Source organism: Mycteria americana, chromosome 7, assembly GCF_035582795.1.
Source record: "Mycteria americana isolate JAX WOST 10 ecotype Jacksonville Zoo and Gardens chromosome 7, USCA_MyAme_1.0, whole genome shotgun sequence".
In the NCBI taxonomy this organism is placed as follows: domain Eukaryota; kingdom Metazoa; phylum Chordata; class Aves; order Ciconiiformes; family Ciconiidae; genus Mycteria; species Mycteria americana.
In genome coordinates this window covers 28,136,781-28,149,510 of record NC_134371.1, presented here as the reverse complement: position 1 = coordinate 28,149,510, position 12,730 = coordinate 28,136,781, and the positions used below count along the sequence as shown (strand labels likewise).

General features: G+C 37.3%; 1 protein-coding gene across 2 annotated transcripts in view; it reads right to left on the bottom strand.

Annotated features, from left to right (window-relative positions):
* Window positions 1-12,730, bottom strand: part of STAG1 (STAG1 cohesin complex component) — a 202,655-nt gene that overhangs the window by 68,231 nt on the left and 121,694 nt on the right. For both annotated transcript variants that reach the window (XM_075507568.1, XM_075507567.1), the window contains exon 10: window positions 5,534-5,657. In XM_075507568.1, the coding sequence (XP_075363683.1) occupies window positions 5,534-5,657 (124 nt within the window). The remainder of the gene's footprint in view (window positions 1-5,533; window positions 5,658-12,730) is intronic.

Below are 12,730 nucleotides of genomic sequence, written 5' to 3'. Positions count from 1 at the left end.
CAGGAAGAGACTTACTTAACTAAGAGATGAACTTATTTAACAAATTAATTAGGAGGTCAAGCACAAAAGGAATACAAAAAACAGAAGGAAGATAAAATAAAAAAGGCCTGGGCAAAGTATGGAATGGACACAAGAGGTAATGAAGAAAACTTTCTGTAAATATCTTCGTAGCACAGATATTTACATTCTGTAAATATCTTCCTTGCTTTTAAGGAAGAGGGAAAAGGTAATTGTCACTTTTTAGGTGCACAGTGGGTAGATAAAGAAATAATAAATTAAAATTACAATACTGACTATTTAGCTTATGCAAAGAAGAACTTTTTAGTGGCAAACACAGTTAAGCACTCAAACTGCTACAGAAAGCTGTGGAAAAACCAACACTAGAGGGTTTTTTTAGAAAATATGACTGTCTGTCAGAAACACTGCGGATATACAGTGAACTCTGCCTTAAGCAGGAAAGGAATAAGCAAAAATATTTCCCAGACTAGATTTTAGCCAGATTTTCTGTAATTCTGAGCTGAAGTTTATAGTGAGTATGAGTCAACCTAAGGCAGCAAATATTTGCAACTATGCAATACCTTTAATTCCGTTAAAGAAAATGAGCATCACTTTCCAGCTATGCTTTGCAGACAGAAAGAACGTATCTGAAAGGAAAGCCTTGACATTTTCTAAGTAAATAACAGACAAAATATCTGCATTATCAGCGTTCTAACAACTAAGACTTTCCATTCTCCTGAGTTTCATCTTCCAGAAAAACATACTTACTTGGTGTTTTGTCCAATCTATAATTGTGACACTTGATTATTGCAGAATCCTGAATTTATCCACACTGTCATCGGTTCTATGCATCCCCTTCTCCAGTCTAATTATTCCTGTAATTCCCCTTCTCTCAAAATGTTTTTAGATAATTATTTATATACTTTTATTATTTTTGTTATATAAAATTCTGTTTCATGAATATGAGAAGTGCTTTGCATTAATACTTGTTAATACTTTTCTTTATTTACAATTTGAAATAGAACCTAAAACAAAAACATCAAATGTTTATCAACACCATTAAATGACAAACATTTCTCATATTTTCCCTATTTTTGTTGAGACAATCCTCCAGACACTTCTGAGTTTTGAGCAAAACATTGTTACCACTGCCAACAAAGCAAAAAGCAATACATACACCTTTCATGCCAGCAGTGTGGGGTAGTCTACGTTTGTCTGGGAGAGTCATGCTCTACTCAAAATTCTCTTTAATATGGCAGACCTGTGAAAAAGAATCCATCCTGACGGAAGCACACCATTTTCATACTTTTTACATGCTGATCACAGGACTTGAACCAACAATCTGTAACTCTTGTGTAAGTCTCACAGTGATCTACAGGCTGGCATCGAGCCAGCTTAGATTCTTATTATTGTTCCATATAGTTGATACTTTTGAGCATTAGTTTGTCATCTCCCAATGGGAACCATACTTCTCTTAACGTTCAGGGATACCACAGCTGCGGAAATGGTAATTAAAGCTGCACTGCTATGTGTCAGCTCACAGGCCAGACGAAGGCTTAGACCACACAGAGATGATGACTTTTTGAGCCCCCAGAAACAAAGTTTTAAGTATTTTTTAAGTAGGTGGGTAGTCAAGAGAGCCAGCAAAGCCATTTCTCTCTTTTCACACTTTATGTTTCTTCTTTTGGATTTTTCCAAATCTTTTTTGGTGGCTTTATATTTATCAGGTTTTAATAATACAGAATTAATTTGCTCAGCTCTTTGCCCTACCATATTTCTGCAGACTGCACTGTTTTTTTTCCTTGTGTAGAAAAATGACCTAAATTACTGGGTATCTTCAATCCCACAGCTTATGAGATGACCTTGATATATACTGTGCTGTATTTTGATGCTCTAGGGTAGTGTGTTTTGAGGTAATCTGCTGCCTAATGACAGAAATAGTTACACTGCCATAGAGAAACAGATGAAAATGTCCTGCAGCACATTAGTACCTATGGCAGGAGTATTCCTGGCAGGAACAAGCAGCTGTGCTCTGTCTACACAGGCCCACTCAATACCAGTTATGAAGATACTGTGTATCATCTGATGTATTTTTTTATTTTCTCAAGCTTCCCTAAAACCAAGGAAATTAGGTACCAAGGAGATTATATAAAGTTAAACATTCAGAAGTTTGGAAAAACTACAATTTCAGTTTCTATATAATCTTAATAAAAACAAGTTCTATTTTTTCATCCTTTTAAGTTAGGATGCCATCACGATGAAGTATTCAAACACCATCTGTTCCAGAGGACCCTGGGTTCATTCCTTTCACAGAAAGTAGATGCATGCAAAGAAGGAAAAGGCATTTTCTTACGTGTTAGGAAGTGGTTTAAGAACCATGACTGCCTAGGTATCTAGAGACACAATTATGGTTTCAAAACAGTTCTATGCATCAATTAAGCAGGTGAAAATTAAGACTGGACAGTCTGATTTAAGACTTTTTTTTTTTTAAGGTTTTTTAAATGCAATTATATTATAGTTTTATATTTTTTTAATTTATGCTCCCAGATCCACAGGAACGAAAAAGCAGCTTAAAAAGGAGAGAAGGGCAGAACTAGAAACCCATATTCAAATGAGAAAGTAATATATAAAAAAAACCCAAAAAACCCTATAGACATTCATCTGAAATCTGAGAGACAAGATTAACATACAAAATACACAGATTTCCCAAATTAGAGAAATAAACTTCTGCATCCTACCTCTGAAAGACTACACTGGAGGTACTACAATGAAGTGTAAGAACTGTGTTCTTCACTGTGATTTAATTTAATGAAACTGCTCATTAATCTCTTGCACTACTGCCTCCTCTCTTTTTTGTAGTAGCAAGCTTCCAGAGAAGTTAATCATTTTGGGGTGACTTCTGTTCATATGAAATGGAAATACCTTATGACTATTGCCTCAGGCTTCATTTTTTTCAATATTTTAAGTACTGATCATAGCAAAAATTATCGCCTGACCAAAGCAAGGCAAAATCAAGAAACCTGGGTACCGGCCAGAAAGTTTTTCAGGTAGTGCCAATGAAAACCACGCTGTTAAGGGATCTTGTACTTTTGGAGGGTTTGCATTTTTAACTGGTTCTTCTTCCATCTTTTTTCAATATATTCTTCCCATTGCACTTCCTTCCTCCTTTCTGTGCCTCCCCAAATGTCTGTGTCTCTCCATTCTCTCCCTTTTCATCCTTTGACACATGGCTCACCTGCCTCTGACTCTTCCCCTACTCTACTTACAATCTGTCTCACTCTATACATTAAACATACACTACATCAATAAAAAATATCACATATCATCTACATCATGATATTAAACAGATTAGCTAGTGATTTGAAGACTGAAAACTCCAGGATGCCTCTGAGGCCTGCAATAATAAACATTACAAAGCTAGCAGAGGCAGGAGAGTTGCCTGACAGAATTCTTCTGCATCTGGTCCAGATGGAAAACCATTTTTTTTTTACCATAACACTGTAATTTAAAATTTGTCTGATATGAAAGAACATACTAATTTTTAAAAAGATGAGGTAAAAAGATATGTTAAGGCTGCAGGCAAATGACTAGACTCTGGCCTGAAGTTAAGCTAACTGCAGAGGATGTGAGAAACTATAGGATATGACATGAGAAATTGCTGGATGAGACAGATTATGGTGTGAGAAGCTGACACCAGTCACAGACAGTGCCGTGAGGAATGGCTGGATTTCACAGATGGTTAAAGGGAGTTATGTGAGAAATGGCTGGACTTCACAGATACTAGAAGGGGACTGAGAGCTGTGAAGTGCAATGCTACTAGATTCTGCTCTCCCACTGGAAGTGCTACTTTGTGGAAATGTTCTGCTCAGGTTAGAATGTGCTTCAAAAACTCCACTGCAATTATTCAAGGGATAATTTATTTTTAATTAAAAGCCCTAGTAAAATAAAACCCTCCACCACACCTAAAATCCTAATCCTCCAACCTGAGTTGGCCTCCCCACTGATTTGATAACTTGAAGCAATGATCTCCACCTCCTGGAGCATGTCTACTAGTGAGGCACACCGATGTTAAAAATGAGGTACACAGATGGAGCAGCAGTTCTACCCCTCGAAGCACTGCGATAGCCATGTTTCCATGTCCAAGCTTTAATGATAGAAGTGTGGTGTCTCTAGAGCAAATAGTGGTCATGGCTGATTGCGTTAGTACGCAGGATCTTCCTCCTAATCAAGTTTTGTAATGATGAGATGTAATGTAAAAGTTTGGAGAAAGTTTGTAAAGCAAAATTTTGAGAATGACAGGTTTAGAGAGGAAAGACATCACACATCTAGTCTCTAAAGCATACAGGATACTCTTAACAAGTAAATTGCTGGTCCAAATCAAGGTAAGATGCAGATCCTTGTCAGCTATAGCTAAAGCAAAAGAACCAGCGGCAGCTAACTTCTTTCCTTAGCAAAAGTTAACATCTTTCTAACTGATCTTGTTCAGACTTCAGCAAAAGAGTGACCGAGTCATATCCTCAATGTTAATATGCTGTCCGAAGTTATTGAAGAAATTATCTTTTTAAAGAATCAGCTATTAACTACTAGTTATGCACGTCATGAGAATGAACCTGCAAACTTTTTATTTTTTCCAGCAGTGCTCCTAGAAAAAAAGAATAGTCTGAATCAGGATGCTGGAATTTAATAAGCGTTTCAACAGCATAGGTAGGTCCCATCTGTTTTCCTTGGATAATGTTGGCAAAAGAGTTTAGAGTAAAACAAGTGTTTCTAGTGGTTTTGGTGAGAGTGGGAGGACAGCTAGTCCCAGTTTCTGCCTGGTGTACAAAACCCCCATACAGTCAGAAGTGCAAAGTCCTGTTCTATTAGTGTTAGGAATGGGCTACTCTTGCTGCAGGAACCGAGTGGTACTTAGGCTTGTTGCCACCCAGAAGAGGCATGTTGTGGATACCATCAGTACCAACAACTGGGGTGAGATAGGAAAGAACCTCTGAATACAAATCTTTCTGCTTCCATCTGGTGTTTAAAGAATTTTTTGAAGAAAAAGCTAAAGACAACCTTGAAGAGATTCTTCAAGGGAAAACGAACTGATGAGAACTCCACTGGTTGTGGAGCCGGTGATGTCTGTTGGGACCCAGAGATGTTCTCTTTCCTCTAACTATTGGGCAATGTAAATGGAAGGCACATCCTGAAATCTCTCTTCCATTCTGCTTCAGAGACAAACGTTCTCAGGGGTCATCTGAGGAGACTTCTCTTTCTCTTGTAATCAGAAGAAAAGCACCATGGAAACATTTCTATTAAGATATTCTAACGGAGACTGAAAACACAAAAAGCACATGAACCAAGCACACAGTTTCAGACTACCAGATGCTAATTTAAGTGAATACCTTGAAATAAGCTGGTTGAAAGATAAATAACAGGCAAGAAAAAAGAAGAATCTCTTTACAAATCAAAGATGATACACTAAACATGTCTTGGGTAGTATAACACCAGCTATCTACAGTACAGTCTGCTACGTACAGTAATACACAATACTTACCCTGTCATGTAGTGTCCAACCAACATATTTTAAATAACTATCATTCAGGAAGGCATCACTGTACATTTTCATCCAGACACCAATTTCTTCAATACAGACAGCTCTAATCTCAGCAATAGCATCACTAATAAGGAAAAAAAGAAAAGAAAAGAAAAGAAAAAGTATTAACCGGATTACAGACACATACCATTTACTTCTCATTCCCATTGCCCTAGCTATAATATTTTGCTTTTACTTTTGATGAACTTCACTATATAGTGCCTGTCGATGTTCTCACTGCTGTCTCACTGATTTTCTGTTCCTTTATGTCCTTGAACTCACTGATCTATCTAATAATGTCAATATTTCTACATTCAGATATGGTATTTCCATTATCTCAAAAAATTCTCACCCTAATAGACCCTTCTTAGTCTATTATGCCATCTTTTACGCACCTCTTTTCAAACAGAACTATGAATCCAAGCTACAAACCTTCTCCAGACAATCATTTCTGAAACATCGTCACTGACATTTGCTTAGCAGGCTTGACTCTCTCCAGCTGGACATGTAGAACAATTGCAAGGTGGAAAAAGTTATTCGGTTTAACCAAAGGAGGCTGCCAGAGGGGCAGAATTTGGTACATAAACAGATCTTGTTTCATGCACTGCATAAAAGCCCCTATAACAAAACCCAGGAGAATGTTTAAATTTCAACATTGGTTTCTTCCAGTTTTCTTGCTTTTTTCTACATTCTGACTGTGGTAAGTGATGGAAGAGGCAAAGATGTATCTCAGGCAGACTTATCAGCTGCTTATTGAGGAGGGGCAGCAGGAAACTGCCTGGAGAGATCATCTAAAGAGATCAGGGGTGGAAATTATTTCAATCTGATTGGCACTTTCCTGCCTGACTGACATAGAGCATGGCATATTTACTAATAATGAACGACGGCTAAACAACGGGAAAAGGGATTGGGGCCATCTGGCCCTTTAGTAATTTCATCTCTGAGACATCTGTTACTATGAGAAATCTCTTGTGCCACTCCAGCTGGCACTGCTTCACAGTTCAAAATTTCAGCTGTAATAAAAGAGGAACATAAAGAACCACTGTACAGAGGAAGGGAATGTCTGGTGCTTTGCAAACACCAGCCTTGCTTATAATTGAGACTCTTGTTCGGTATTATTATTAAAAAAATCTTTTTGGAAAAGTAATAAACATCAATTTAATTCCAAAACAGCACCACAGAGCTCAAAAATGAAATCTAATTTATGAAAAAAAAAAACAACCCACCAAAAAACCAAACCAAAAAAAAACCCCACCCACCCTTAAAATTCCAAGCTTCAAGCAAGAGAATAATTGCAAAATAAGAGAAACTGTATTTTTTCCAAAGTCTTCAATTTTACAAAATATAAATAAAATTCACTCTATTTTAGGCTCAAGATACTTACCGCATAAGTTCATACACACAAAATAGTCTAACAAAACCATTATTACTCCACACTGTAACTGCCTATGTACCTCCAGCCTTCAAATTGGTCCACCTCAATAGCTGCCATTCTACTGTATATGATCTTCCAGATACCAAGGTGAAAACTAGTTCCTACATGAACACAGCAATCAATCGCAGTATCATACATGACTAGATGTGACACTTCTACAGCAAGTCTTTGTTTTTCTCATTCAATTTCAAGTTATAGGGAGAAAACTGTACTGATGTAACAGCATAAAACATGCATTTAAAGCTAATGTATGAATGTTAGCGGGAAATTTATAGGAATGCCATCAAACCACTATCATTTTCTCTTTTTGCCTATATGAAACACACTGATTCTATCAACTTCCAAACAGAATCATTAAAACTGGTCTGGCAACTCCCTGAAGACTCTATAACCTCAAAACCAAGGTAACTGTCAACCTGCAATGTAGGCAAGCTGCATTACAAGCAGAGTAGGGCACTAAATAAGCTGTTCCTACCAGGGATTTCTCCAACAGTTTTTAGATACTGTAAGGATGAATGTGCTAAAATATTACATTCAAGAGTTTGAACTATAAAAACTGCATTCATTATGGGGAATGCAGTCACAATGAAGATAAGTTTTAATTAAAACTATGAATATATTCGTATATATGTCTAATTGTATATTACTTCATACTAAATGAGAATAGCAATTCTCCTCTATGGAATTATTTCTAAACTACTTTTAAAACAAAATATAGGTGGAAGGAATCAGAATGCAAGACTTAAAGAACAATCTAAAAGACCTATAAGTATGAATCAAGAAAAAAAAAGGGGAGCCACATATGCAGCAATACACAGTAACCATGAAGACATTTCCACTAGGGGATGACAGCCTGAGTCCTCACATCCAAGTAGGTTATTTCACCACCTTATAAATTTACTAACTGTGAAGCATTTTTGAAGGATTTAATGGCAATCCCAGAAAGAACCCAAGTGTCAACAGCTATTTAATCATGCAGCACAGCCAGCCAAAAATCAGGAAAATTTATCTTTTCTGTAAGAATGCATCCAAGCTTCCCTAGGCAGACAGTGAAAAACTGATTCTTGATTCAAAAGCTTCTCAGAGATCCCTAGGCACTATGGACAAACACTCACTCCAAGCTCCTATTTATAATTAAAAAAAAAAAAAGAAAGAAAGAATAAAGCTCTTCAAGTAATTACAAGATTTAGTATAATAAAAATTTAACATCTTCAGTATAATTGAAAATGGGAGAGAATCATGCATAAGGCATGGGAGACTAGCAAACAGACTGAAGTTGCTGGAGAGGCAGGAGAATTTGTGAGACACCAATTTCTCACTCCACCACCATCTTCCAGGTAACTGTATTACCAATAAGAATCATTCATCTTCTTGCAGGATCACTAACACAGATTCCATGCCTGTACGATGCTGTATCAAACATGTTACAGCCAAAAAGCCTTTATACCTTTGCTATGCATGTGATCAATTGCTTGTTATTAAACTGTAATTCTTTTCTTACAATTCTTACACACTTAAATGTATTTTAGCTTCCTGTCATAGTCACTATGAATTTTTTCATTTTTTGAAAATATACACTATTTGTGGATCACACAAGAACATATAAATGCTAATCATACCAGCACGGGAAGTACTTTTGGAATAATGCATGCATTATTCATTATCATAATTATAAATTAGTGATGCAAGTTTGTATTACTTGCCAAATGCTTCTAGAAAGGAACAGAATCTAGTCCAGCACAGAAACCAAAACTAATGCTGGACCTAGAAACACTAGATGTAAAATACATTTAACCTTCTTTTCAGCACAAACTGCAAAGTAATGGATATGTGGTGAATGGGAAACACTTAGCAAACTATTCGCAGCAAAATTCACAACCTATATTCCTACTCTTTGTAAAGAGGCCCCCCATGATGCACCTTCCTAAAGAAATTTGACAAAAGGAGATCAGGTAAGAAATTCACTGGTTTCTTTTAAAATTTTGGGTTGACAAGGCAGGCCCGTAAAACTTAGGTCAAACCACAGCAAACAGTGTCACGCAATAGGTTTTACTAGTTGATTGTTTTCAGAGAAACAATCATCATAAGTGCCACTTTAGCATATATTTCATGCTAAATTACACTCAAGTATTTTGATTAAGCCCAAAGGTATTTAGGACCCCGAAACATAGAGTCTATAATGGATAATTAGGATATGTCAGGTGGAGACCGGTATGCTCCTCAGGGTCTTGCTGGAGGAGCTGCCAGTTGCAACTCTGGGGTTCTCTCAGTCCGTTTGATCACAAACTCATTTAGGTTAATCAAGACCAAAACCAAAAGCAGTTTAAGCTAACCTGGCTGATCTGCACTGAAATGGATGCTTAAATCCTTAAAGCATTACCAGTGTTGCAGGAGAACACCCAAGGCAAGGGATGGACATGACTAGCAGAACAGTAACTGCTTCAGGACTTCTTGGAAGCTCTGAAAGGATGCCTGACTATGCTCTAGTTGCATGTTTGCTGCCTAATACAACCATTGGAGTTGTTGCTTCTCACATCTCAATATTAAGACAGAGAGAACTACAGATAACCTTCAGAAGAACATGGTACTACTCAACATGCAAATTGGATACGAACAGGAAAAAAAAAGATAAGATGTTTCAGTCAATGGGTTGGGATAAGAGTTAGTTTATGAGAAAACTTTCTAACAAAGACAGAAACGAGGGTCACTCACCTGCCTCTGCAGTTCTCCCAAGATGGAATCTCAAATTCCCAGTCAAGGGACATGAAATGGTGCAGCTCTATAATAACATATCATTGCGAATTGGACCAAACTACGCCTGACTCTGCTTGACTGTTTCTAACATTTTGAAGGCGTAGTTATAAAGAGCCTTCAAAATGGACAAAATGTCTTTTCTACTTCTTTCTATGACTCTCTCATCTCTGGAGCTGAATTAGGACCCCATAAGGGAAGAAGGGTAAGAAAAATACAAGTGTGCATGCAGAGCCCACTTCCCAAAATTCTGGTTAATGTCCACTGCATATCCCACTCCTGGGAGGGGTTGGTAAGCAGCACTCCCATTTCTAAGTAATTCTACACAGAGTGCTACTTGAATAGCTATTTCAATAATGTGTTACTAAGCTGATTATCCAACGTTCTTGCCACACCAAGGAATTGTATTGTTTGAAGGCATGACTTGAATTTCAAGATGTAGCTCTACATATCTAAAAGCAGTGTTTCTCAAAGATTTACCATACTAACACCTTTGCTTATATGAAGTATGATACATGGCTTCGTAGGAAAGGGAGAAGTGTGTGTTTTTAAATTTAATATTAAGGTCAAATTCATTTAAGTACGAAGATGTAACTTTTTGCCTTTCTCTTTATTTATGCCTATAAGCGACAAACAGGCTCAGTAATTTCTATCTGTTTTTTCAACATACATAAAAATGTAATGCATTTCCTTGTCACTTAAGATGTGTGTTTCACCTCCTTAACATAACATATTCAGCGGGAGGGAAAAGGATTTTTCTATGGCTTTGTTTGGATTTTCATTTTCCTGTGCTGACTGGTTTTTGCTCCTCTCAGTCTCTTACCTGCTTCCTCACCAGACTTCCATCTAATATCCCCTCTCCCTTTTTTCATGCAACACTTGTTTCCTAGAGTGGAACTCACATGCAACTTGTCATCATCATCCTATTTACCCAGTAGGAGGGAAAGAAGCACCTTGAAAGGAGAGAGAAGCATCTTCTCTGTAAAGACGGCATCTACATTTGGCAAGTTTTACCTTAATTATCAGTACTGCCAAAATAATACCTCAGGACAGGCTCACTGCATTGCATAAATTCACAAAACCATCATGTCCATCAGTCTGAGGATCACCATTGAAGTCTGCCACAAGTTTAAACTGTAATAGTTCTCTTTTGTTGGACATTCACATCTGGAGGAAAAGCTCTTTGAGCATTCAAAACAAAATGATATTATGAAGTAGGACTCAAATAAGAATTTTCTGAATCTTACTCTCTGAACAGGAAATGTGTCCAGACACACATTACTAAGTCAAAAGCAGGTAAAGTAGCAACAATAAAATTCTGACATCTCAAATAACTGTTGAGAGTGATGGGCATTTTGTAAATACTTGTTACATCTGAGAAGCTATGTGGCAATAATCTCAGGATCAAAGTAATCTCTGATATGCAGATACAACCAAAATGAAGAAACAGACCTCCCTTCCCCCCTTTTTTTTTAATATACATGTATCCTGCAAGCAATTTTCAGCTTATTTAACTTCAGACAAAACAAAAAGGTTACTTTTAAGATCCCTGATGTACCAATATATGGTATCTCATTACTACATGCCAAAGGTATTAGACTCATACAGACACAAAACTGGTTATTTTGAGATTAGGACCTCTGAACATCACCATACCCAAGCCCCTATACATGCCTTGTACAATCAATTTTTGAGTATTTCAAAGCACAGATATTCTACAGCCTCTCTGGACAACCTGTTCCAGAGTTTGATTACTCTCACGGCCCTGCAGTCCTATTTACCACAGTCACCATCTCCACGTGTTTTATACTCACCAACATGAGCTCAGCAACTTGACTCTAACTGAATTTGCTCTTATGTCTCCTGTTTGATGCTAACTCTCAGTTTTAGAGATGATAAAAAAAAAATCAATGGACAACCAAACATGTCATAAAGCAACACAAAAATAGTCAGAAAAAGTGATTCGGGAAAGAGATAAGGAAATATGCAATGAGGTAGGTACATCTCCTGCACGTTGGTTAAGATTACCTCAATTTTTGGCCAAATCTGCTGTTAACACTAGACTAACAGTGCACGTAGAAAATTGTTTAGCTATTTCTGCATTTTTTTTTTTTTTTTAAATGCGAGAAGTGAGCATTGACATCTTCCAATAAATTGGAAGCCTATCTACAGAAAGAAGATGTAACCATACTGCAACTCTAGCTTACTAGTAGGAAGACAGCTACATTCTGAACGGAACCATTTTGGGGGGCTTTTTGTTTATATCAAGGACTTGCTATTTAAGTTACAAAGGTCACTAAGCATGAATCACTGTGGCTGAGTCTGAATCATATTATGGAAAGGAATTTCTTCTCTGGGAATAATTAAAATAACATTCTTTTGAAATCATTACCACTTGTGCATGGGCTAAGGACTGTAAAATGATGTCAAGTTTATAAATCATTCGAACTACTTGAGAGAAGGAATGCTTAAGAAATATTACGGAAGCAGATAATAGTTTGAAATCCTTTCCTTTTTTCTCCCCTGTCCGGGCCTTGGTTTTCTCTTCAATTAGCTGGTTTTAATACAGGTATTTTTTCCCCTCTATGTTCTTGCACGGACATGATTGCAGAAATTTGAATCTATGTTCTCTGTTGTCTACAGATTACTCATAATTGGGTATATGTTGTAACAGAATCTCTTAGGAGCTTCACAGAAGTTAAGGAAGCCAGAGAGATGATGGATTAAGGAAGCCAGAGAGATGATGGATTAAGGAAGCCAGAGAGATGATGGATTAAGGAAGCCAGAGAGATGATGGATTAAGGAAGCCAGAGAGATGATGGATTAAGGAAGCCAGAGAGAGCCTCACAAAAGTGGCTCCTGGGGGCAGACTTGGAAGCAGTTACTTCTTTTGACCCTCTCTAAACAGTGACAGAAGTGGTGCCACCCACCCTGCTCAGAGCACACCACTACTTGACTGATTTCAGCAAATT